Source organism: Coturnix japonica, chromosome 5 (assembly GCF_054131305.1).
Source record: "Coturnix japonica strain WE chromosome 5, WE-NBRP24, whole genome shotgun sequence".
In the NCBI taxonomy this organism is placed as follows: Eukaryota; Metazoa; Chordata; class Aves; order Galliformes; family Phasianidae; genus Coturnix; species Coturnix japonica.
The window spans coordinates 18,526,420-18,552,456 of NC_140667.1; the positions used below are offsets into that span (position 1 = coordinate 18,526,420).

General features: G+C 40.8%; 1 protein-coding gene and 1 long non-coding RNA gene across 24 annotated transcripts in view; one reads left to right on the forward strand and one right to left on the reverse strand.

Moving 5' to 3' along the window:
- The first annotated feature begins 755 nt into the window (after positions 1-755).
- LOC107314672 (uncharacterized) lies at positions 756-26,010 on the forward strand. The gene is made up of 3 exons (XR_004307431.2): positions 756-1,764; positions 24,197-24,380; positions 24,765-26,010. It is a non-coding gene; the product is annotated as an uncharacterized LOC107314672 (long non-coding RNA).
- The window catches only part of LOC107314671 (uncharacterized), a 47,933-nt gene continuing 37,656 nt past the window's right edge, over positions 15,761-26,037 (reverse strand). For 11 of the 23 annotated variants that reach the window (XR_014947088.1, XR_014947089.1, XR_014947085.1 and 8 more), the window contains 2 exons: positions 17,903-18,011; positions 15,761-17,062 (listed from right to left, as the gene is read on the reverse strand). Coding sequence is in view for 4 of the 23 variants with exons in the window: in XM_085550210.1 (XP_085406336.1) it covers positions 16,920-17,062; positions 17,903-18,011 (252 nt within the window). In the remaining 19 variants the exon portion in view is untranslated. The remainder of the gene's footprint in view (positions 17,063-17,902; positions 18,012-26,037) is intronic. The other 12 variants (XR_014947087.1, XR_014947084.1, XR_014947094.1 and 9 more) reach the window with 2 other exon arrangements.

A 26,037-nucleotide genomic window follows, 5' to 3' on the forward strand; every position in this document is an offset into this window, starting at 1 on the left:
CCAAAGAGCTGACAGCAACTGCAGCAATGGATTTACTTCATGACCCCTATCCCTGTGAATTAAATAGCTTCAGAAAAACCACTGGTAAAGTTAGGTTGTTTGTCTGAATAGGTGTGTTTTATCTTTATTGTTTTGTTTGCTTATTCTGTGAGATACTGTTGTTGGTTTTGCTGTCGTAGTGAGAAATGATGAAGGTGAAATGTTGCATTGCAACACTAAGAGGTTTACTTAGCCCAGGAATTGGTATCCGAATGCAGGGACTGAGAGAAGTCAGTGTGGAGTCCTTCCTGTCCTGTTTGGATCAGTCTGGAGGGGTAAGTGTAATTTTTGGAGCAGAAGCTTGTGTCATTCAAACATATTACTCCATCTTATCGCATTTTAAGTAGCCAAGCTGCTATATAGGGAGAAAATAAAATCCTTTTTAAAATAGAAGTTATTTAAGTTTTAAAACCTGAAAAGGAATCTCTTCTTTTGTTCACTGAATGTTGTCAACTCCAAGAGCGTAACTGTATCCTTACAATGGGCAGAAGAATATATGTTAGACCAAGTTAGGTACCGTTTGCTCTCTCAGTAATCAGACTTTTCGTCCTTTACTTACTTTACTTTACATAGTATGTAAACCAAAGCTTTGCTAAAGTATATAGGTAGATTTTATAATATATATAAATATGCTTATAATTGTACAATACCAACAATCAAGCCATAATTCTCAGTCAGATGTCCATTTCAGTCTGATCATGCATTTACAGAGAACCAGTTCCCCTGGGCTCAAGTGCCTGCAGATGACAACAGAGCACAGGCATAACTGCAGTGCTTGCTGTGACTCCTTTTGTACAGCCACTTGGCACAGATGAAGGTAGGATAAAATGCTGGCTTAAAAAGCAACACAGGCCCTATTTTTATGGCATCTGTGCTATGTGCTTGGTTAGAGAAAACCTGCAGGACAGGAGGAGAAACTCAGTTGCAGGTGTTAGGTGTTTGGCAGCAGAGTTCTGACTGATGAGAATCCAGCTTCACCCAAGGATTGTGCCACATGCCGTTAAAGAATGGGTCACATACAACAGTGCCTGGTGTTAATGCTGCCAAGTGCTCTGGATGTCTTCTGTGCTTCAAAATGCCCCGTGGGGCCTAAAAGACTTCATTTTGCATGTATTCCCAGATAGAGAAAAGGAAACCTTCAGAATGAAAAGGAGATGTCTCTTAAGGAACACATTCTTCCCTCTGCGTTACTGAAAAGCAGGAATTGTTTCAAACAGAACAAAAGCAATACCAGAAAGAAATGTATGCAATATTAGTGTTCAACATTTACACTTTCAAAAGATGTGTTTCCTTGCAGAGCCAAGCAGTTGACTCCCTGCCACTAATACCATTATTTATAGTGTGGCACAGGCAAAGGGACTTAATCCAGCAGACCCCAAATAGGTGGGTAATATTTTTACACTCTGATGTTTCAGTGGAAAGTAACCAAAGAGGGACTCGCATTAGTCACGGTGCAAGCAGTTTAAAAAAATAATCCTCCAACTCTTTTCTCTATTTCATCACTTCTATGTGCAACACATTTCTGTGGATAGAGTTATAGTTTTTTCCTTCCAAAGATGTCGCATAACTTTCAAAGAGCCCAGTGTTCAGCCTAACAGCTGCTCTTGCTTTTTTTAAACAGGGCTTCTTCATTCATAAGAAATATAAGGAAAGTGTGTCTGTATAGCGTCTGGCAAAGTAGTCCCCTGATCCCTTGCTGGATAGGGAGGAGCCGCCAGCATTAAGGTATGTTTTGATGGAGCTGGGGAGCAGCTTGATTTATGCTTTCAAGAAGAAGGGTTTTCTCCTCTGTGACCTTTTGAAACACTCATATTTATTGTTCCTCCATTAAAAGCAGAAGTTTAAAAATTTCGGCTGGCACATAGGGGCAAAAATCCAAAAATATTACACACAGCACATGGACAGCAAAAGGACTGCGTGCTGTTATGCTAAACATCTGTCTAGAGCTGGGCACTTTGCTTTTCTGCTGGCAGCGTTTTAGTGTTTGCCTTTGACTTATACCTGAATGTGGTGAATGCTGGACTGAGAGGAGAAAGCTGTTTATGTGTCAAGACTTCTAGCACCTAAAAGCAATAAAAGGGAAAACTACCCTAAAAATTATTAAAAGCTTAGTTTGGTGTGTTACTGTCTTAACTTGCCTCTAACTGTGCCTTCATTGCAGTCAGTGACAGAGGCACAGTGTTAATGACAGTAATATTTGAAAATACCTTCTCAAGTTGATTATTGCCGGTATTTCTGCCTTGCTTGTTATCTCTAAGGCTAAGTTTAAATGGAGCTATTTTAGATTTGAATAAGAGCATAATTTCACATCATCACAGTATATGTGTTTTTCAACAATCTGGACATACCACAGTGCTTCTGTTCTTTGCCACTATTTTTGTGAGTGATTCTCCTGTCTTGTGTGTTAGGCATCATGTCAGCACTTCCAAAGAGGGGGAAAAAATGATATTCTTCATTTCTGGTTTGGTTGCATAATCTTTAGGTCCGTTCTTCCAGAAATTGACAGTGAGCTAAGGTTGTCAATGGGAATACAAGTTTATCCCTGTGGAATGGAAGGAAACAGCTTTATCCACTATTCTGAACTGCATTGTATTAGCCAAATACCTATTAAACCACAGGAGTGTCACTGCTTCTCCATGATATTCCAGAATTTACCTGATTTCCTTATTTTTTTTCTAATTATATATATATATATTTTAAGACTGGGAACAGTATCATGCAAGGATAGAACTCAGTGGAAGGATTTTGTATCCTAGTCTAACAGAAAGGGCTGTTTTTAAGGCCAAGTGCTCAGATAGTGAGTCTTGCCACAGTTCCATGTTTTCAGTGGATTTCTGTCAGCTTATCCCAGCAAAGGGCCTGCCCTTTCCTCCACAACTATCAGATTACATTGACGAAGCATTCTGTTTGCAACAGAAAAGTACAGCAAATCATGATTAGTAATGTCAACTGAACACAGCTAATAAAAAAGCTTCAGTTGTATTTTTACACGACTTATTTTCAGTGAATGAGAAAAGTATTTAATCAGGTATTTTGGGATATCTGTTAAAGAAACTAATAGGGTAGGACAGAGGACTGTGAAGATCACTCACTTGGAATACTGAACAAGGGCTGAATGTGCCAGTAACTCATGAGGCAGGAGGATAAAACTGCATTTTAAATCAGGAAGAAGGATGTATGTAGTTGGAAAAAGAGACCAGGTGCTCATAGTGGTCTTGTAGCCAGATACTGCTATAGTCCAGAGCTTGTGACATGAGTGGAACAGGCAAAGTGCTGGGGTCAGGAGCTGCACATCTGGGCTTGTGCTGGGGACCTGGGATCTTGAAGTTCCTTCAGGTGCTGGGGCTCTATGCAGCTTCTCTGTTGCTGTCTGTCCTCTACCGAGCAGTCAGATGAGATGCTCTACTTTTCTGGCTGTGTGGCAATGCCAGTGATGGGGGAAAAAAGGGCTGCTGCTGTGTGGCACTTGGATGCTGGGTGTGTCATGATGAAGCAAAGGGTAGTTTTTTTGTGTTCTTTTCCCTTCTTAGCCATGCCTCCAGCCTGATACTAACACTTCAGTTTTCCAGTTCTGTGATGGTTTAACTAAAGTTAGAGTAATGCATCAGAGCTGGGAAGATCCTCATTGCCTGTGATCAAGTTGTTAGCAGCTTTCTGGGAAGGGGAAGATTACTGGTGGGGAAACTCTACAGACATTGAGTGTTTCTTAGCAAAGTTCTCACTGCTTATGTAGAATGCTGAAGGAAATATCAACAGTCATTAAAGATACCTTTTTTCTCATTTATTTCTGTCTTAGTTGAATTTAATATGCCAGAAGGAATTCTGCTATTCTACCTAGAGCTTTGACTCAAGCCAAATCAACAACACTCTTAGGCCCTGAATTTTGTACTAGAGAGACTGTGGGCTGAATTTCTACAGATATTTACTATGGCAGAGCATTTTCTTCCCTGGCTTGTCTGCTGGACTGTGTAGAGCAGCCAGGAATATTGCCCATAAGTTGTGACTGTGTGTACTGCTTTTGTACACACGGTGATGGATCTTCAAAGGAGGCAAGAGAACTCGTCCTGCTTTTGAATCCTCAAGCAATAAAAATATATATGTCCGGGTTGCTGTTTCTGTGGTTAGATGTATTTTTATTTATTAATTTATTGAAATAGTAAGCTATGAGATACAGAACCAAACTTTTACTGCCTTGCAGCTTGAGAGCAATTCCAGAGCTGAGTTTATAAGCCTTTGGGAAGGATTTTGCAATAGCCTTTATTTTTTTTTTTTTTCCGAGGGGGGTTTAGGCATCCCAGTTATGACAGGACTGAATTTCATGCTCCTCCAGTATCAGACACCATTACTTAAAATAGTTCTACCCTGCTGTGGGCTGAGCTGGTTTCCCTTACTCTGTGGCGGATGGCAGCTCCCCGGGAGAAGGGCAGTGCAGGGGCATGCCTGAACTGCTCAGGAAAAATTCACTCAAACAGTGATCTATAGATGAAAGTGAGGGATTACTAATCGGAAAGATCAGTTGCTAAACTTTTAATAGTACTGATGAAGCATCTTTGTAAGAGACAGCCACATGCCTTTGGGTATTTCTAGCCAGAGCAGGCCCTGATGAGAATTAGGGTGGTTTCTGCAGGCTTTTTCCTCAGGAAGCCCATATGGGTTGGTACTGGTGGGATGTCCTTTGGAGCAGGTTGTCAGAGATAACAGTCACTGATGCACCTTAGCGAAGCTCAAGTAATTTCAGTGGTTGAAGTTTCTGCTTTAATGCTGCTTGGTGTTGCTGTAAGAGTGTAGTAAATAGTACCTGGTGAGTACTGGGTGGTTGTACCTGCTGTTCTTGCAACCATTTGTTTTCCCTAGAAAGGTTTTCCTTTTAAAAGTGTGGATAGTTTGGAGCATTGGATGTGAAATGGCATCAGTGTGAAAGAGCAAGCTGGAGGAGTGTGAAATCATCTTCCATGTGTAGGAATGGAAGGACAGCATCCTTCAGTATTCACTAATCTGGCTGGAAGGACTGAGTTAGAAATGAGACAAGAATGTGGATTTGTGCACAGCCTGCTGGTCTTGTCAGGCATATACTATTTGCCAGGCATATTGACTTTGCTAATAGAGGAGTCTTGAACATCAGAAAAGTGCTACTTTGACATTCAGGGTCTCTTCAGGCTTGAGCTGTGGAGAGTAGAACTGAGAAGATGAAAGAATTCATTCAAAGAAATATTCCTATATGGCTGATGCCCACAGCACTGCTTTTAAACATTGTGTATGTAGCTGCTGAGGAAGACAGTAGTTTTATCTGACCTACAGGGAGCTAAAATATCTCAAATGTTTCCCATACAGCTTCTTTTTAAAGAAAATATTTGTTGAGACTGGAAGAGCCACAAAACGCACTGCTTTGAAGCCTCTGACAACAGCAGAGCACTTCCAGTCTGTAAACTGCTGCATACGTCCTTAGCAGAGGATAGTAATGGAGATTTTAAGAGTTTGCATGTTGGATTAAAGAGAAGCTGCTATTGTCTGCAGTACTGACAGTAGCCAATTTGAGTGTGTGCAAGAGGTCACAGTGAAATGTGCCAGGGACCCATAAAAGAGCAGCACCTTGGTTTATAGAAAAGGTCACAGTATTGGCAATGTTCAGAGTTTAGTTGCTTAAATTATCAAGAGGATTTTTTTTATCTGGTGACTGTGAAGAAGAGTAAACTTAAGGAAAGTGCTGCAAGAAAGTACTGCTGCTTGTTGGAAAGGCAAGCAGTTGGTTGGTTGTGCAGTACAACTGCAACACTGTAGTGCTTGTTGAGAAGAAATTGAAGTTCAGGGGCTTTTAAGAGAAAATCCATATATATAAATTGATGGGTACCTCACTACTCGAGTTTTTTGCATTAAAGAAAGTGTACAAATAAATGTTAAATGTACATAAGGCAGTCATGCATTGAGGAAAAATCCAAGTCAAGCATTTTTGTCTTGGAAAGATCAGTCCAAGTTTACTTTTTGGACACTTAAGCCTTTCAGAAAGTTTTGAAACCTTAAAATATAAGCAAAAAAAAGTCTCTCCTAAGAATGGTCAGTCCTATGTGAGCTCACTTTTTGTGAAAGACAGGTGAAAGCAGAAGTTTTGCATTTGGCAAATGTTATCCTGGGCCTGAGCAATACATGGCAAGCAGTTTGAAAGGATCCATCTGCCTCTGGTGACTATGAGAAGTCTGTTAGCCCAGTTCAGCATGTGAACCATCACTGTTGGCCTGGAGTAGGGCATTCAGGGCTTGTTTAGAGGAGCCTGTGGAGCAGAACCCTCTGAGGAAGAGAGGGCAAAGCTTCACTGGGAAGGTTACTGCAAAACCACAGAGAACAGTGATTTCAGTGTGCTGCTTCCTGGCTTAGCCAAGTGGGTACATCTAGAAAATCTTCAAGTTATGTTTGCTGCTGTGGTCAGTGACATTATCAGATTTCCTGGTGCGAATACTTTTGAGAGGAGCAAGCATTCAGTTTTTCTTCTTAGGATCACTTAATGAGTCATTATTTACTTTTGTCTCACAGCAACAAGAAACTGGATTTCTGGGAAAAAAATCTAATTGTGCCAGGGTTGGTGCTGAGTGGGAGCTCTTGTAATGAAGTATCAGCTCATCACCTCTGAAGTGTCCAGATATAACTTCTGTTGTGTTTTCATATTCTCCACTATGATGCCCAGGGACAGTAGCCTCCTATCAGATAAGGTTTACTCTGTCATGGGGCTTAGAAAGCTCTCTCTGCTTGGAAAAGAGAAATCCATTAACATGGGGAAAGTAGCATAAAATGTTAGGAGGCAGAGTTGAGAACAGCCCATTTTTTTTGTTAGGGCAGCAGAAATTTTTGGCTGTTTGGATGCATAGTTCGCAAGGAGGATAAGGGAGCACTCTCCAGTTGTGATTTTGGGTTGGTGTTTCACTCTGATTCTTGAAGCCAAGAAGTTGTGGGAGTCTGAGCTTTTGGTGTCTTGATGGTTTCGGGGCAGTAAGGGGGAGAAAAAATTTACTTGTTTGCCTTGAACTCCATTAGTCTGCTTTTCCTCATACAAACTGTGGTTGGATTTTTGTTTTTGTTTTCATTCTGTTTGTTTGTTTGTTTTTTCTTTATTCTTTTAAAGCCAAATAATAAACGTGCCAAGCAAATTTACAGGGCACTCTCAGCTTTGAAAAAAGGTGAGTGGGCTTATCCTGTGCCCAGCTAAGCTCTGGAGTGATGGAGGACAAGCGCTCATGTTCAGAGTCAAACACACATCAGATGAGAGGTTATCTTCCTACTGCTGGACAAGAGTAATTGTTAATCTTCATTCAGAAGTTGTTTATAAAATGTCCCAGCCAGCAAGCAGGCTGTGCAAGAAAGGAAAAGGTGGTTTAATATTAATATAGGAAGTTGTTTAGGAAGAAGTAGGGAACAGTTTTTGACACCGTGACAGCATGCAGTGTTTGCCTCCTGTCTCCTTCTTGGCTGCAAACTGAGTAGGAGCTGCCTATATACAAACCAGCTCTTCTGCATGACTACAGGGCCAGACTCTGACCTGTTATAAATAGATGCTGACTTCTGCAAAGCTGCTCTGATTTGTGCCTGTTGGGGATTTGGCCCAAGATGGCAGGCTGAAATGTTGGTAGGAAGTCTCTCCGGTTTTTATTTTCAAAGACTCTTAGATTCAGCAGCTCTGAATTCCTGTTAAGGCTACCTCTTTATTTCCTCCCCCTCCTCCCCCCATCTCTCTTGCTGCTCTTGTACATTTTGTTTCTCGGCTTTGAAACTGCATCAAATTAAATCACAGATCTTGTTGTTGTTTTTTTGTTTTTGTTCCTAACTTGTTCTCCGTTTGAATGTCAACTCCTGTGGTAATACAATAAGTTTTGGCTCAGCTCCTGAGGAATGAACTGACAGTAGTCTGTTTCTAAGATGTCTTTCTCTTAACCAAAGTATGTAATAGATACCTTGTAGCACACGGCTGCAAGAAACTCCTTGCAGCTTTCTTTAAAATAGATCTAGGCGAGCAGTCAACAATCTTATATGTGGGTCTCCGCAGCTCTTGAGCTGCTTGGACACAAACTGGGTTGTTTGCAGAACTCCATAAGCAGTTACTACTGGAGCACAAATCATGACATGAAAAATATGGAACAAGAATTTCTCTTCACAGAGTGAGACTGCTAAATTTTGCAAACTGATGAGGGAGTTCTTGACATGCTTACAGTGATGCTTCTTAGCTGAAGACTTGACTAGAGTTTGCAAGTGCCACCATGAAATCTTGACTTTTTGCCCAAATCTCATTATCATTCAGGAAGTTTGTGATGAGTAGATTTATGCTCTAATCATGCAAAGCATAGGAAAGAATGTGAGAATACCCACCTTTTATGGCATAGCATTTGTTGGCAGTATCATCTTGGTTGTAGCAGATGAGATTAAAGGATTAGGAAGTAAGCCAGATACCAAACCGCTGCTGCTAAAGTTGTAATTTGCCAGTATATTGATTACAGTGGATTTTTCTTAAGCCTTCAGCACAGCATCCAGTATCCTTATTTCTCTGCTAGCTTGTAACTGTATATCTTTAATAAAATGGAGCCTATATTTCATAAGAAATGTGAGGTCTCCTATTGCTGATGTGTAACCCATTCATTTGGTCTATTTTTGTAGCTGTGTGCATGAATTCTTTTTATATTTCCTTTCTCTCCTGCAGCATTTGCTGTGAGGGCAAAAACTAGATTTTGTAAGTGTTAATATGAGCAAGGAGACTTGAGCTAAGACTCTTCTTTCTGATGCTGGGGGGAGAACAAACTTCTCCATCTCCTTTGCTGAGAATCCTGGAGGTACTTCCTGTCTGTGATCCAAAATCATTCCTAGAAGCCTTTCCAGAGGAGAGCCCTGAGGTTTGTCCTCCCAGTCCATGACTGTTGCTTTATTATTAGTTTTTAAATTAACAATGTAAATGTGAGGAATTGAATGTTAAGCTCCAGACGTTCCATTCTGTGTAACATTATGTTTAGTTGAAAGCATTTCTGCTGGGCTCTCTGTCTGGGAGTGTTTTTTTAATAGCACCTCGGGAGCAAGCTGATAGGAAACACATCTGACCTATTGAGGTGGCACGAAGGTAGGCTGAAGTGTGACCCTGGTGAAGGGGAAATTCAGAGAAACTGCTCCATCAAGTGTTGAAAGGTAAAACTGGCACTGCAGGACAAGAGTCTTCCTTAAGGCCAGGAGCAAAGCACTCTACTCATGTATCATGCAAGTGAAACCTGCAAAAACCCTACTAAGTTTCCTAGGGACAGATTTCACTCTGAGCTGCAGAGCATTTTATGGGTGGCCTTCTTTTTAACCTGATGTTTGCTCCACTTTAAATATCCACTGGAGCATTTGACTCAGAGCTGACTTTTTCCAACAGTTGTAATAGAAGCAAATATCTTGAATACATACCTTGTATGCACACAAACATGTTCAAGTGCATAAATTAGAGGTAAAAATTTATATGCTTTGTAATTATGCAATAACACTTGCAAGATTTGTAGGGAAGAGAAAAGCAACCAGTCATTTCGCCTTGGATTTTAAGAGTATTCTGCTAAATGTTGAAAGATATATGTACAAAATTCCCTGAAATAATGCATAGCCTTAGATTATTGCAGGCTTCTCTGATTCCTTCCATCATGGAAATCAGTACTGATGTTATACTTACTCATTAAGGATATTTGCACTGCTCAGCTCCAAGGAAAAGTTCAGCATCCTTGCATAGCCCATGGTTTCTATCAGAGTGCATTAAAAATGTGAAAGGAGCTCTTAACTGTTGTTTCTTCAAAACATCATTATTATTTAGCTTTAAAGGCTATTGCTATTAGAGAATTTTAGCTGTGTGATAGATAATATATGAGTGGTTTCTTCTAGTATTTTCAGTTAAAGTCACTGAGGAAGGAAATACACTGTACTGCTGTGTCACTTGTGTTCCCAGATGGTGAACGAGGTTAGCAGAGTGTACAAATTCTGCATTTTCTGATCAGCCTAGGTAGCAAATGCAGAACACTTGTGCTATTGGCCTGCCAGCACTGTGCATTCCTTCTCATTTTACAGGCATGTAAGGTGTTGCCTGAGTTTCAAGTTGGTGTGAGAGTGACTGGTACAGAGACCAGTAAATCAGAACCAAAAACCCTATTTGTTCCAGCAGTGTGGAGGATGAGTTACCTGCTTAGGACCTCCTGCCTTTAATGGGATGCAGAAGTGTGCAGAGGAAAGACTTCAGGTGACTCCCTGCATTTCAGCGAGAATTTCTGTTGTGATTTTTTTTAATTTTATTTTTTGTAAATGGTGGATTTTTCAACACAGTTGAAAACCAGGCTGGAAGGGAAAGCAGTAATTGCTGGGGGACCTATCAACCAAGAGTAAAGGAAAGTAAACTCTTGAAAGGGTAAATAACAGCAGAACAAGGAGAAAAGGTTTTAAGTTGAAGGAGGGAAGATTTAGGCTGGATGTTAAGGGGAAGTTCTTTACTATGAGAGAGGTGAGGTGGTGGCACAGGCTGCCCAAAGAGGTTGTGGATACCCCCATACCTGAAGGTGTTCAAGGCCAGGTTGGATGGGGCCCTGGGCAGCCTGGTCTAGTAAATGGGGAGGTTGGCCCTGCCTGGCAGGGGGGTTGGATATTCATGATTCTTTAGGTCTCTTCCAACCTGGGCCATTCTGTGGTTCTCTGAGGCTGAGTCAGAACACAGTGATACTCCTTTTTCTTTTCTTTTTCTCTTTTTCTTTTTCTCTTTTTCTTTTTCTTTTTCTTTTTCTTTTTCTTTTTCTTTTTCTTTTTCTTTTTCTTTTTCTTTTTCTTTTTCTTTTTCTTTTTCTTTTTCTTTTTCTTTTTCTTTTTCTTTTTCTTTTTCTTTTTCTTTTTCTTTTTCTTTTTCTTTTCTGTCTAAAACCCTCCAAACCCCCTCCACTACTGTGCAGTGTAACAGGTGTAACCACAGGCTTTCCCTGCTGCCACCCCCAGCCCAAACTAATTTAGATTTCTAAGCCTATGGAAGGAATACAACGTGATGGAGCCAAAACTTACAAAAAAATATCCATGCTAATACAGACTGTAAAATAAATGTAAGCTAAAGCTAAAGCAAAACAGCCTTTATTCACGTGAAAAAATAAACCTGTTAGCTTTGATAATCGATTAAAATATTATACAATCAGGCAATCACAGATGTAGAAGCTTATCCTCCTTAAAGTCATTATAAATCACATCCTTTCCTAAATCTCTCTATTCCCTCTTATTGCTTATATTATAATCCCTGCCCGGGTATCATTTTCATTGCTAAACATAGTGTTTGCCAATCAGTTTATTAAGGTTTGTCTTGATAGTGCCAAAACAAATGCTCTTGTTCAAAGATAAAAGGAAGCCTAATATTAAAATAATAATTTCACTTCTTTGCTTACAGAGCTTAATTATTGCAGAAATTGGCACATGAAATCTCTGAGGTGATACGGTATTAATACACAGGAGCGTGCTTTGAAGTTGACCTGTCCTCCTCTCAGTGGTGTTGGATGTATGGGGTCTTCTGGGATGTCACGTTGGGAAAGAAAACCTTTCTTTTTTTTTGCTCTTTTTTGGGGGAGGTTGTATGTTGGGGTTGGGTGGGGAAACAATGGAACTCAAGGCTGCCTTACCTTTGCCTTATATTGAATACCCTTTACTCCACTAATTATACAGGCTTTGCTTAAGTCTGCAACTGTTTTTTTCCTGGGTGTTTTTGAGCCACTTAAACTTCTTAGTGGGTGAGGAAAAAAAAAAACAACAAATGTATCAGTTGAGCATTCAAATGTCCTCCAATAGAACTGCATTTCACTCAGCACTGAATGGAAAATGTTACGTACCTTTAAACATTAAAACAGCAAGAAACTATTGATGGTTCATTATTTTCATGGAGTTGTAAGTTACCTCAGTAGTTTTATGTGAACTTACCCTGGTTGGCTGTCTGGATCCTACTTCCACAAAGACTGACAGTATGGCAGCTTAGAGACAGGCAAGTGTTTTTGAGTAAGGTGAGGAGCTGTGGTTGAGCTTCATGCTTTCACTAATATAACTCCTGATCTACATTAACTTTTCAGCTTTGATTTGTCTTCTGAAGTGGTTTTAGCATAGAGGAGCCAGGCTGGTGATGGGCCCTGCGTAGCCAACTTCAAAAATATACTCTGCTCCTTTCCTGGCGCATGTGCTCTGGACATAAAGAGATTTTTGACAGTTTTAATGTGATGTGGAAACACAGATATGCTCCCCTGGTATATAATAAACTTAAATCTTTTATTTCACTCTGCTTTGAAGAAGATGAACTGAAGATGGACAGTACTTCTAAACACCATTAGTCCCTTTTGTTTCCATTGGTATGGAGAACAGCCTACCTGCCCCACCTGCAATGACAGTGCACAGAGAGGTTCTGGGCAAGCAGAGGCACCGAGGCTTTCATCTGTGCATAAGACTGCTTTAGTATTTTCTGTCTCTGCAAATATTCAGTGAACGCTTGGATTATTGGGAAAAGTTTGTGAGAGAGCTTTCAAGTTTTTATATAAAAAAAGAAAGGGGGGGTGGGGAGAAAAACCAGGTTGCTGTATGTAAAGTGAGGCTTTGGATCAAACAGGAAACCCTTCATGAGTCCCTCAAAAATATGTGGTGATCGTTAAGGTAAGTTGTTGCTGTCCTAACTTTTTAACTAACATTTAAATGATTTTAACTTTTAATAATTGTCCTCTGTTGACCAAAACTGAACTTCAGTGTTGAATTGTGTGGTTGAATTTATTTTGCATGTGAGCTGAGGCACAGCAGTAACAGGAGCGTCTCCAGGGCAGCAAGAAGATGTGCCTGTGGGAGGCTGCTGGCAGAGACTGGGATGCTCCTGATTGTCAGGGCATAGCCAAGAGATGAGGGCCACAGCATGGCCACGAGAATGGGGACAGCCAGCAGGGTGGGGGCTCATTGTGGATATGTGCTCTGATGGAGCAGTTTTCTGTGCTTTCATCATGTAATGTCAGTAGAGAAGGTGCCTTGCTTTGGGTGACACGCACACTGCATGCGCTGGGTAACAAGCACATCAACATTGCTGGGTCTTGAGGCCTGCAGGCAGAACTGATGGCTGGAGGAGGGCAGTAGGGGGAAAAGGACTTTTCCAACCCTTGGGGGAAAGCACTTCCCTAAAGCCCTGTGGAAGGGGAGAGCTCTTCCATACTGGGCTCGGCTTGCCCAAGCCACAAAGCCTTTTGCAGCCATTAGTGCTGTCCCATGCTGCAAGCTGACTGCAAGGAGCATATCAACATCTCTGCAAAGTGCTCAGATTTCAAAGGCGGTCCTCCAAACCAGCTGCATCTAAAAAAAATTGAGTATTTTTTCTTATGATTTTTTTTTGAAGATACCATGCCAAGCCTTTTGAAATGAAAGCTGGGGCAGGCCTAGTGGAGATTAATGTAGGAAAAATGCTGCTGGCTTGATAAGCCGCAGATGTCTGTGAGATTTGCTGAGGCTGTTGACAGCTCATGACGACTCACAGCTTGCAAAGTCCTCCATCCATGGCTTGTGTGCTGGGTATATGGCTGCTGGTTTGGGTCAGGAGTTTGTGGAAATCTGCAAGAAAAATAATGTGAGTTTTAGACCTAATCTGGACCTGTTTTCATAATAGGCATTTCTTGCAGCTTTTTAGGCATAAAAAGTGATGTTTTTTGACAATATAGTGTTGCTACAGGCAACCGTGGTTATAACACTGTAATGAGAAGGCGTAAGCCGGTGAAATTCTCTGAAAGTATGAGATAGCGGAAATATAGCTTATTACAGTGAAGTATTTATTGTTATTATTTTAGAGAAGACTTTTGTTGGGTCTTAACAAATCAGCAGCAACTTGTATGACTTCTTTTCCTTTTTAAATAGCATCCTATAATCACAGTGTCACAGTCACTGTGCTGAGCATGACAGCAGGTCCTCCTGCAGCCCATTAGGGACAGGATTCAAGAAAAGATTTCATGTTTCTATGAAGAAAAGCTAAATAATACATCAGTCTCAAAATAAGGCAATTAAATAGTTCTGCTCTTCTACTGGTTCACATACATATGACCTTATTTTTAGCACAATGCTACTAGTTAGACTATTTCTGAATCAAACTGTTGTTTTTGCAGTATTGATGTCTTCACTGACTCTAAAATGTAGATGTGAAATTATCCCCTGCACACCGTCAGTGACCTTTCCTGCAGAAATCCCATGGGTATCTCATCCTCTGCTTGGATTAATGTTCTTCCAAGCCTGCACTCTTGAATGCCCTGATATCATATGTTCAGGTTTATTTTAGACAAACATCGAATTTAATTAAATTTGATGTTAGTTTTAATTTAAGTGATGCTTGTTTTCCATCACCTTAAAATACCTTTCCAGATGCTGGTGTTCACGTTGCACCTTCTTGGTCCTAGTACTTTGAGCATCTGGATAATGGGTTGGAATTAGTACAGCCACAGTGCTCAACAGTCTCAAACAAATGCAGAAAACTGCTTTTCCAAAATATTTTAAAGCAAAGTATTCTTTGCATCATTCACCGGAATGGCAGAGCGCCCTATTAAATTGCAATAAATATCAGGCCAGGAAGGATATTTGCACAATGCTGAAAGGGATTTAGTGATTCAAGAGCAGATTTGATTTTAATATGAATCTCTACAATTGTAGGGTAAGACAAAGATTAAGGCTCTAGAAAGGAATACATTTGATGTGTTTTGAGTAGTTCATGTGTTCATGTACTTTTTGACAAACAACTGTGCTGTAGCTCAGCTCTGAATTCCAAGTGGTTCCAAGTGCCTCCAATCTCATGCTCCATGCTCCTATTGGTTTTAATTTAATTCCGTTATATGTTGGGAGCAATGAGTCTATAATGTGAAAATGTTTTAACAAAATGGGTATCTGAATAAAATGGCGGTGCTACATAAAACCCCAGCAGAATGTTTTGTTAAAAGAGAAGTAATTTATGCCCAGATAATTAATGGTGTTTTACCACTAATTTTACTGAAATGTACACCACTTGGAGGAATAGTCACTGGAGCCTTTCACACCTGCACGGGATATGAAATCCCAAACAATTAAAGCAATTAATATTTCCTTCTGAAGAGAGGGTATCCATTGTGCATTAGCTAAAAGTGTGTTGCAGGAACAAAAACAAATGTGGTAAAGCAGAATGTGCGATCAGTGGAAAATGTACTGCTGGAGACTTTCTGACACATCTTGTCATTCCAGAAATTCAGAGTGATTTTGTGAGCAAGTGGCATCTACAAGGCTGAATTTATCATAATGCTCCTGGTACAAGGCTTTGCTTTTAAAGAATGATAACAGGGAGTTTTGGGTTTTCCTAATAAGAATTAAATGATGTTTGGTCTTTTGGTTGAAAACTGAGTACAAGTAGTATGTAGGGTTATAAGTCATCTTAAAAATCATAGAATGGTCCGGGTTGAAAAGAACCACAATGATCATCTGGTTTCAACCCCCCTGTTCTGTGAAGGGTCGCCAACCACCAGACCAGGCTGCCCTGTATTTCCACTTACAGTCTAGGTCCCAGGCAGGTGTATATTCAGTGTATACTTGACTTTGTCCTGTCCTTGCTGTATAAATGTTTACTCTGTTTATCCAAAGAGGGAAAAGTACTGCTCTGTACTGATCACTTCAGCTTCACGCTTGCTTATCATTATATTCTATATGTTATATTAAACAAAACTGCAAAAAACAAACACACACACAAAAAGAAGAAAAACAAGGAAAAGTTTATTTGTATCTCAAGGAAATAAAAATGGAAAAAGAAGAACCTTTAAGTCAACAGTTCCGAATGTCATTCCTGAGTGCTTGTGGAATCAAATCAAAGTGATTCCTTTGGAAGACAAAAATGAATGACGGTGTTTGACTGAAAATGTCACATTTGACTCCAGGCGTTGGTGTTTTTTGTGGTCATCTTAGCAAAGAAGAAGAAAACTGAAATCCCCTTCTACATTTCCTGTGCAAAGCGGGTGCAGTCTGTGGGCACTCAGAGCCATCCCTCTCCTGGTTCCCTATTTTTGGAAGCCTGTAGAAGGTCAGTGGGAAACATAACCCCCAGTTCCTAAGGCAAAAGCAGCCTGGATTATCATTCACAAGAAACTAAAGACAGAGTGCTATTAGAGAGCGAACAGCTACTCCTAATAGTATTTCCTAGATGAACGCAAGCAGCTTAAATTTCGGTGGTTCAAAATTAGTTGCTGAATTAGAAAAATGATTGGGTCAATTTTTTTTCCTTAATTACTGTCGCTGTCTGACTTTTGAAATCTAACTGTTGCTGCTGAGAAAAGACTTCAGGAACCTATCCACAAGAAGCCTTTTAATATTAAGAGCACAGTCATTTATCAAATAGCTAAGAAAAATAAATACTATAGCATGTATTCCTAATTGTTTTGTACTGCTTTAACATGCAGTTGCTGCAATTGCATTAAGAAGCCTGGGATTGGGTGTAACCAGTATTTTGTGCATTTTATTAGAAAATAGGCATTGAAAACTACATGAAATGCTTTGTTTCCCTGATGGCTGTCTCATGTTGGAGCTCCATGGATGTAACTTCTACTCTGAGCAGGATGTGCAGGAAGAAAGGTGCTTACTGTCTGCAAGCATTTGTCTTTAAGAAAAAAGCCAGACCAAAAGTAAAAAATAGAGAAGGAATAATGATAGAAGGAAAAAAAGGGTGAGTGTCTAGGATGAGTGTGATGTGTGGTGGGCAAGAAACTTTCTACACCTGTATTTTAATGCCTTCCATCCCAGGAGAGCATTGCAGAGCTGTGTGCTGGAGGTGGGAGGAAAAGCATTCTTCCCCATCTCGTTCAGTGAGACATGGGGAGGGTTTGTGGGCCTGGCATACTGAGTCCCTGTGCTACTCAAGCTCAGCTGCCCAGCCAGTGCGGCTCTGCCACTGTGGCAGTGCTGGGAAGCAGCTGTGTTGAGTCCATGGGGGATTCTTCCATCCTTTTGTGCCTGTTGGTGACTGTGAGTCTTTTCAGGGAAGGACATGTCTTCTCCAGGAAATCTGGAAAAAAAGAAAAAGAAGATCTTTTAGGTATTTATTAATTACTGTATGCTTTGATTTCACATTTTAAAGTTGTCATCCCTCAGAAGGGGAGAAAGCACTGAATTCATTGTTTGGTGAACAGCAGAAATTGATTTATGTCTCCTCTTGACTCAGTCATGCAGCAGAGGAGCAGCTGGTAATGCAACCAGTTAAAGAAAGTTAATGTAAAGAGGAGGAAATGCTTCATAACAGAAGCAAAGGGATATTATTAGCTCCTGCACTCTCTGGTAGTGAAGATCCAGGGAATGAGAGAAGCTCGTTAGGAGGCCAAGGAAGCTTCCCTGCAGCACCCATTCCTCTCTTCACAGGCTGGCTCCAAGGGCTGTGTTTGCAGCTGTGTCTGCAGCAGACAGCATGTACCTGGCTGTGCTGTGCTGGGGGCAGAGAGGTGCTGGGCAGTCCTGTGGTGGAGTTTGGCACCTTGTGTGTTTCTGTTGAGAGGGATTCTGTATTGTGCTTAGCTGTGCTGTGCTGTCAGAGACAAAAGCGTCGTGCATTGGAGCAGTTTTGAGGATAGAAAACACACATTTTCTATGTGTCAATCAAATTGAGCAGGAGACAAGTGACTGTTTGAAGGTGTGTGTGTGGCAAGGTACAGACCTGCTGGATGGGCAGTGTAGCAGTTGCTCTGCTCAGAGGATGCCACATTAGTAACGTGGCAAATTGGGGTCCCTGTCCTATACAGACCTGTATGTATACATAGGACAGGCATTACCCTAAACTACCTGAGCTTCATTTTAGAGAGCTGAAGCTTTTGCTCATATTCCTCTCAGACAGACCGTTCATGACTTTGCTTACTCTTACAGAAGAACGTTGTCCTCTTATTTGAATACTTGTTCCCTAGTGCCATATTGCAAGCCGTGAGCTCAGCAGGCCAGCTGTGAGATACTGCAATGTGCTGAAATTCCTACAAGGGGTGAAAAGGAAAATCAACATCGGTGATTTTCAACTTAAAAATGCAAACCTGCAAGGCTTTTCAACGACTTCATTAAAATTAGCAGTTCTTCATATAGGAAACTGTACAACAAACAAAAAGAATTTAAACCCTGGAAAATGTGCATGTGAGACCATCTGAGGCTAGGTGTGGCTCAGGAGTATCAATGATGCTTGCATAGCAGCATGAACACCTCTTTGTTTCTGTTCGAGGATGTCTTTAGTGATACTCTGCTGGACTGCATTCATTGTTGTCCTAAGTGCATCACATTGATGCTGAAAGGTATTGCAGGATCACCTCAGGTCCACAATAACAATCCCATTTTTACAGCTTTAAATGAGGTATCAAATTGTAAAGTCAATTCTTGCAATTAATCTCACGCTTACAATATTGCATTTTATATTATGAAAAGGTCATTCTCTTTTGCATATTTTTTTCTTTAATTCAACTGGTTCCTTCCATACAGTAGTTCCCAGTTTCTTTGTGTTTACAGTATTCTTCAGCTTATTTTACTGGACTAGTTTGGTTTTGTGTCTCAAGGTCCTGAACAAAAATATTTAGACCCTTTGCCATGTACCTATTGTTGACAATTTCTGCTAACAAGTTTTCTCCAGCTTGATACCAAACTTCTCAAAAATATTCATTCCATTTTGTCTTCCCTTGGTTTTCATTCAACTTACAGTTTCTCTGCTAAACTTTAGTGTCCTTCAGAGTAATGTTTTTCCCAAGTCCCCATTTCAGGTAGCGTATTAATATCTAGTGAGGCATGTTTTATTTAAATGTAGTAATAAAGAATGTAAAAAAGAAGAGCAACAGCTCCCAATCTCCAGACTGAAAATTAGTTTGTCCTTAGCAAGTGAGATGGTTTTGGCAGCAATCACACTAAACAGGGATTTTCCAATCTTGGCTGCTAACATGAGATTCCTTGTTTAGGATCACGTTGCTTGTAGATTACAGAATTGGCCACAGAATAGACACACTGCTCAAATGACAGATTTGTCCAACCTGTGCTGTGTTACAGGAAACGAGGCCATGTTTTGTAAACCAGAGCTAATATTTTCCATCTGTAACCAAGTACAAGACTGATGAAGGACATAAAGAATATTATGCAATGGAGAATGACTGAAAGGAGAAATCTCAAGCCTTAAGATATTGTGTTTCACTTATTTGCTTCTCTCATTAATTTTCAGGACACCTCAAATAATAATACAATTCTTACCTAGCTAAGTATATCTTAAACAATCCAAAGCAGCTATAATCAGATACTCCAAAGAAACTTTTATAGCTATCCTGGGCTTTAAGACAAAACATTTCCATTTAGAAGCTGACTTTGTAACATCCCCATGAAAATACATTGTGCGTGTTACTGGGTAAAACATTTTGCTTGTGCTTTTTGCCCCCCTCCTTCCTAAAGGACTAAACTGGCTCTGCTAAATTTCTGGTGAACTCAAACAGGTAGGGTATGAGAAATCCAGGACTCCCATTTCTATCCTGGCTATCCCCCTGAAGATGACAAATTTAGAAATGAAGTACCAGATATTAGGCACAAAGAGCTTCCTATTTCTAGTTAGAAGAACAATAGAATCTGTAATGCACATATATGCATGCTGTAGTATTCAAGGATAGTCAACTTTTGTTATCTTTTAATTGGATATTTGCTTGTAGTGGTGCTAAAAAAACTCTTCCCATTTAGGTGTGTGAATGGTGGAAAAGAAGGGAAGTCTCCTAAACAATTCAAAAGATACCTACATCAGGGATACTTGGTAGTCTGTAGACAGAAATAAAAAATAGTCTATTCCTGAAACAAGTATTTCAAGTAGGTTGGATGATGCATCACAGGCTCCAGAAATGGATTAATGACAGATGAATGGACCCCACATCTCTGGATAGGTGCAGGTTTGTGTGCCACCTCTTGGTTGTTGGATTGTTGTTTTTTTAATGGTGACCATTTCCTCAAAGGTTTTCCTGTTTGGTTTTCTTTCCTCTCTATAGGACAGCTCCCTCTCAGGCAGCATTTTATTCCTAAAATTCACTTCATGGGAATTGAATCTTGAGGGAAGGGAAACTGGTTTCCTGGTTCTCTGGAAAGAGTTCTTGCTGACACTTCATCACATGAGCATCAAGTGTGTACAAACAAGATTTCAAACATGCAAGACTGGAATTGTATTTTAGAAGACAGTGTCTGGAAGCGACAATGTGAAAGTGTGGGCTGAGCAAAGGAGACCGAGAACTTAAAATACATAAATAAATAAACATTGTAGTAGAACCACTGCAGGGTATAAAGGGAACGCTGCTGCCAGGCTGGGTCTTTCAGGGAGCTGGGACAGAGAACCTAGCAGGTTTTGTGTTGAACAGATGGCCACAAAAATGTCATGCTCATAGAAGGGGATTTCCAAAAGGGCAGAATTTGGCTCCATTTCTCCTAGCTTGTGGTGTCTGCACCAGTCGTGGGGTTGTGTTTTAACTGCAGAGAGAAAATGCTCTGTCTATAAGGGAAATAGTCCTCTGCTAGGTTTTATTTAATAGTGAATGAATGTGTAAAGACTATGAGTGGTGTGATTTTTTTTATTTTTTTTTTTCCTCCTATAAACCATTTCACCTACTTCTGCCCTAATTTCCATCTACCTCCAGAGTAGCACTTGACTCTGACCAGGACTATGGTGATGCTGTATAAATATTTTTAAGTGCTTCTAGAAAGCCAGTTTTCTGTACAAAACCATGGCAAATAATTCAAGAGAAATAAAGTAGCATAGGTGACTTGCTTTTACTGGATAATAAATGCCAGTATAAAATCTGGGGTTTCTAATAATATATTTTAGATATAAACGTGCTTATAGAACATGTTTTCAAGCAAAGTTTAGTATCAAACAGAATGGTTTTCTTATGCTGAGCAACAAGCATTTCCAGGTGCAAACTGCTTGCAGTGATGCTAGAATCTATGGTAAGCTGTGGCTGCATAAGGGAGGGAAGTGCTGGTACACCTTTGTGTGGTAATATTGTCACAGGCCGCTGTTTCAAAGAAGTTGTCATCCTATCTCAAGCAATCAGAGGTGGAAAAAATGAAAGGTCAGTCTTCAAAAGAACACCCTTAAACTCCTTGCTGGCTGACATGACAGGGGGTGTGTGTCTTAAAGGTAGGTATCCAAAAGTAATTCATTTATTAATTGTTGCTAAATGTAATTCATTATTCTCTGATGTATGTTTGTCTCTGGCCTCTTCCACCTTCCTGTTTTATATATTTAACCCTGTCAATGTGGTACTTTATCATCTTTATCACTACAGCTTCTCCAAGTAATGGAAAAAAATAGATTGTGTTGGGTAGTCCTTTCTGCTTGAGACCATATTATTTTGGCAAAATGGGCCCTTTGACTCCAAAACCAATCGGATTCAAATACTGGTAGACTGATCACAGTTCACAGTGAAAAATTAAAGGTGAGCAGGACTGCCTTCAGCCCTCATGCTTCTCTTCAGAAAAAAACAGCTCATAAATAGTGCAGGCTCTCCCACTCTGCTCTTTAGCAGTCCTCGCACATAGCCATAGACCTACTCGCATTTGTCACAGCATGTCCCAAGAGCTCAGCCAAGGCAGGAATTCAGCTTTACTAATCCCAAGCAGCTTCCTGCAAGATCAAGTATCAGGGAAAGAAATATGTTCTTTTATAGCAAAACTAAATTTCTAACCCCTCGCCTCATGCCAGAACCAATGCTGCCACTCGCTCCAGTCTCAGTGGTGAGTCAAAGGTGGCAGATGTCCCTGCTGCCTTCAACCTTCCTCCCCCATCTGATTTGGAGCCTGCGAGTTGTTATTGGTAATTCATGCCTATTGGTTTCCCAGCCATAACCTGTGCTGTATTCAGCAGAGTCCATCAGAAGTCATCCAGTTGCAGAGAGGGAATTGTCTTTATGCTTTCTGGAAGTGCTGACTTTACCAAATGCTGTTCCTTCTCTCCTAGAAACGATCTGAGGCTGGAACTGTTTAAGTTTGCCTTACATTAGAGTTCAAAGTAAGAATTCACCTTTCACTTTTGTCCAAAAGTAGATGTATTCTGTATTTGGTGACACTAATTCTTCTACATGCTGATACTGTTGTAAAGTAAGACCTTCACCTTGTAAAGCTCTAACTGTTGATATTTGGTATTGTTTTTCTAAGGGTAAGACTATGCTTCAGGCCCTAATTAGGTCTGATTTGAGAAATAGACAATTGTTGATACCTGTTCATTTTAGCCTGTTTGTTGGTCACTGTTTGGAGACAAAGGTAGGTTTGGAACTGGAGATCTTAATCTGAATCTAAATAACAGGGACACACGATAAAGCCAGTCCTTCCAAAATGATTGCTGCTGCTGGAATCGCTAAGTGCCTCCTTGCTGCTTCAGACCAGGCTGGGGACAACTGGCTGTCTATTCTCTGGCCTGGGCTCTGTTAGGGTGGTTGTCTGGCTCAGCCAGGCGTGAGTCTGCTGCCTTGGAGCAGTTCAGAGGCAGTGTAAGGATAGCTTTTAGTTGCTGCTTGCATTGACTATACCTCTTATTTTAAGATGAGTAGCGAAGACAGGCAACAAAGTTGCTGCAGAAAATTGGTGTCAGTGAGCCTCTATAACTAGCTGACCTCCTGACATTTGCAGCAACAAGCTAAAGGCCAGCTGCTGCAAAGGAATGTTTTCCTGTCCAGTGTTGGCTGGAAATACCTGTGATGATTGTGAATAAGTCTAGCACTGAGATAGGGAATAGGACTGGGGAAAGGAAATCATTTAAGCTTGTTTATGGGGATCCTGTTGATTGTAGTTTTGTTTGTAATTGGCTGTTGATACGGAGGATTGCAGGAACCCACTCCTCCTTAAGTCACAGTTAAGTCTTCCTAAACTGATTAAACATTTTCATAGTTGTAAGGCAGTGGTTTGCACTTGACATGGAGGCTCCAGCTCAGAAAGCCCTGGATGCTGATTCAGGTCTTGGATCCTTCATCTAATTTGGATGAAGGAGACTACTTCACTATTGTCATTGCTGTTCAGAGGTACGGCTGTGTTACTGAATGGAGCCAGGAAACAGGGTCAAAGAATTCATAATGGATGGTGCCTGAGTTGGAAAGTTGGAGCTGAGATGTCATGGCAGAACTAAAAGCTGTCATGGCTGTGACTTGGAGTCAGATCTGTGGGCTGGATTCATTGCCAACCTTGCAGCTCCTTGCACCGGGACTCCGACTTATCCTAAGAACTGGTTTTCTTGTCACGATTCAAGACTGAATTAGTGAAGGACAAGTGCAATGACAAAGGTTGGTAGCAGGGCATGGTCCTGCTCTTTGTGCTGCCTGTAGGTTTGGGCTGAAGTCAGGGTCTGGGTGTGTGGCTGTCCAGTGACTCACTCAGGGGCAGTGTTTACAGGAGGGAAAACACAGGGCCAGAATGAATTAAACACCTTATTTGTTCAGTGGTTCCCATTGTTTCCCATTTTGGGAAATTCACTCTTCAGTCTGTGTCCAACTCACTTGAAAGCCTTGTGTGTATGTGTGATATTTGGATCTCTGAGAACAGCTCTGACCCATTACATTTCTTTTCAGTGGTAAATTGTTATTTATAGTAAGGAGTTTGACTGAAGCTATGGAGCTATTGGCTGTATGTCTTACAAGGCAAGCCAAACAGGGAACCAAAATAATTCTGATTCAATTTCCTCTAAGCCCAAGCCCTGCTGCTACTTGTGGGATCTTTAAAAAAAAAATAATCTCATTAAAGCCTTTCTGACCTGTTTGGTTCCTTCTTTATCTTACAGAATGTGGACCTTTCATCCAATTAAAGCACTGAAAAACAAGAGTTCCATGTAGCTGGGAAGTTGGAAGGAACAAGTTGTAAAGTTATGCTCTCCTTCTGTAAGGAAGGTTTATTGTATCTTTAGCTGGTTTTCTCCCTAGTTATCATCGAAGGGCACATGGATACCTGGATCTACACAATGGAGAAGTGGAGGCACTGGGGAGACTTGTGTCTTTTAACCCAGGAAACTGCAGATGTAAGATGCCTCAAAGAGCAAAGGATGCTCAAGAGGAGGATAAAATTTGGTATTTTACTATTTCAGATGCTCAAGTGGGCTGGGTTCTGTTTTTTGAAGTCTCATCTCTGTCCCTACTTTGATTACCTGCTTTCCTCTGAGTATTTCCCTTTACTTTTACAGCTGTAATTGAGCAACTATATGACAGAAACTCCTGGATTTCTTCTCCTCATCAGTTCTGATAATGCAGGTTTGAATTAAATGCCACAGAAGCAGTTCATAGAAGAGCAAAGGTGATGCTGTGTTGGATTCCTCTTTGCCTGGGTAGCAAGCTGGCATTGGGCCGGGACCAGCCATGGTTTACCAGGTAAGAGCTGCTCGTTTTCCTGCTCCTCAGGCATTCATTGCACTCCGTTCACACTTCCCTCCCCACGGGGCACATCCCTGAAGGCTGATATTTCATATCACCACATTGCCACAACCCTCCATGACAGGGAGAAAATTTCAGTCGTTTGCCTCATTTACTTGCAAACCTTTATAAATACCGCAACTAATAGCCCGGGTAAGTGGAAGATTAATTTCCATACCACCTGGCAGCAAGCTGTGGATTAGGCTGTTGTCCCTCTTGTGGGTTTAATGTTCGAGGAGCAGAGCACTCAAGTGCCCAGACAATCGGCCTCTTGTTTAAACAATGAGCTTATAGGTCTTGTTAGCCAGCGCTCTTAAATTTTCATTTTATTCCGGTATGCAGCCTTGTGTGATGTGGAGAATTGCTTCAGCACAGAAAGACTGTAAACCTGTTCAATTAAAGGAAGTGCTCAGATCCAGCTGTTGACGTCCTGTGAATGCCAGCGGCCCTAGCAAAGTAAATAAGGCAGACACACTCCGCCCTTGGAACAGATACAAAGATTTGAGCCTTAATTCTCCTGAAAGAAGAGTCTTTGTTTGGAAAAGACCGTTAGCAAAAGTAAGAGGAATGTAAGACTTGATGCATAAAATACCCGGTTAGACAAAGTCTTCTGCAGATAACAGAGAGGTCTCTATAGTAGGGGTCTAGTAAAAAAAAAATTAAAAAATAAAATAACAATCTGTTAATATCACGTACAGTACAAGATCCTCTTACAGTTACAGAATTTTCTTCTAAATACTCAACGCCTTCTTCTCTTATGGGGAGACATATGTTGCAGATGAATTTATCCTATACTTTCACTTCCAAGAGAGAGACTAACGGGCATAGGTGTGGTGTGCGCACACTTACAGCATGTGCAAGAACATGCTCTACCCTGTTTGCATGCACTTTTGGAGAGATCTTTGTGCATTTTCCCTGTGGGGTTTTCCAGTTGCCTCGCTTACTCATGGGTGGCAGAAGGTTTTTTGGAGGTCATCTGGTTATGGTAAATGTCTTTGTAGGGGTCAGAATATGTGTGTTTGTTTTTATGTACATATGTGGGCTGCTTCGAAAGTAGTGCCTCTTGTTTTATTGTTAGCCCACAACCTAAGAGGTGGGTGGTGGTGGTATGGCAGTAGAGTTGAACCTTCCTGACAGTATTCTGTTACGTGTTGTTGCAGTGTGACAGAGAGCAGCAGAAGGGCAGTATGACACTGAAGTGTAGAGAAAACAAAGGTGTGTCATTGAATTCCTCTATACAGAAAAAAAACAGCACCACTGAGATTCATCAGTGCTTGCTGAACATTTGTGGACACCAACCAGTGGATGTGAGCACAGTGAGGCAGTGGGTCACCTCTGCTGGTGAAAGTTTTGATGAGCACTCATGTTTGTCACTGGGGAAAATACACAGCTAATGGTGATGACTATGCTGCAAAGCAGTGCTTTAGAGAGCGGACTTGGCTCCACCCGTGTTACTCTATTCTTTACATCTTATCTTCATTACGCAGAAGTAAATGTGGCCTACATGTAAATATACTAAAATAATAAAACAACACAGAAACCAAAAAAAAAAAAAAAAAAAAAAAAAAACCCAGAAAAAAACAATAAAGAAAGAAAGCAAAGTAAAAAAGAAAAA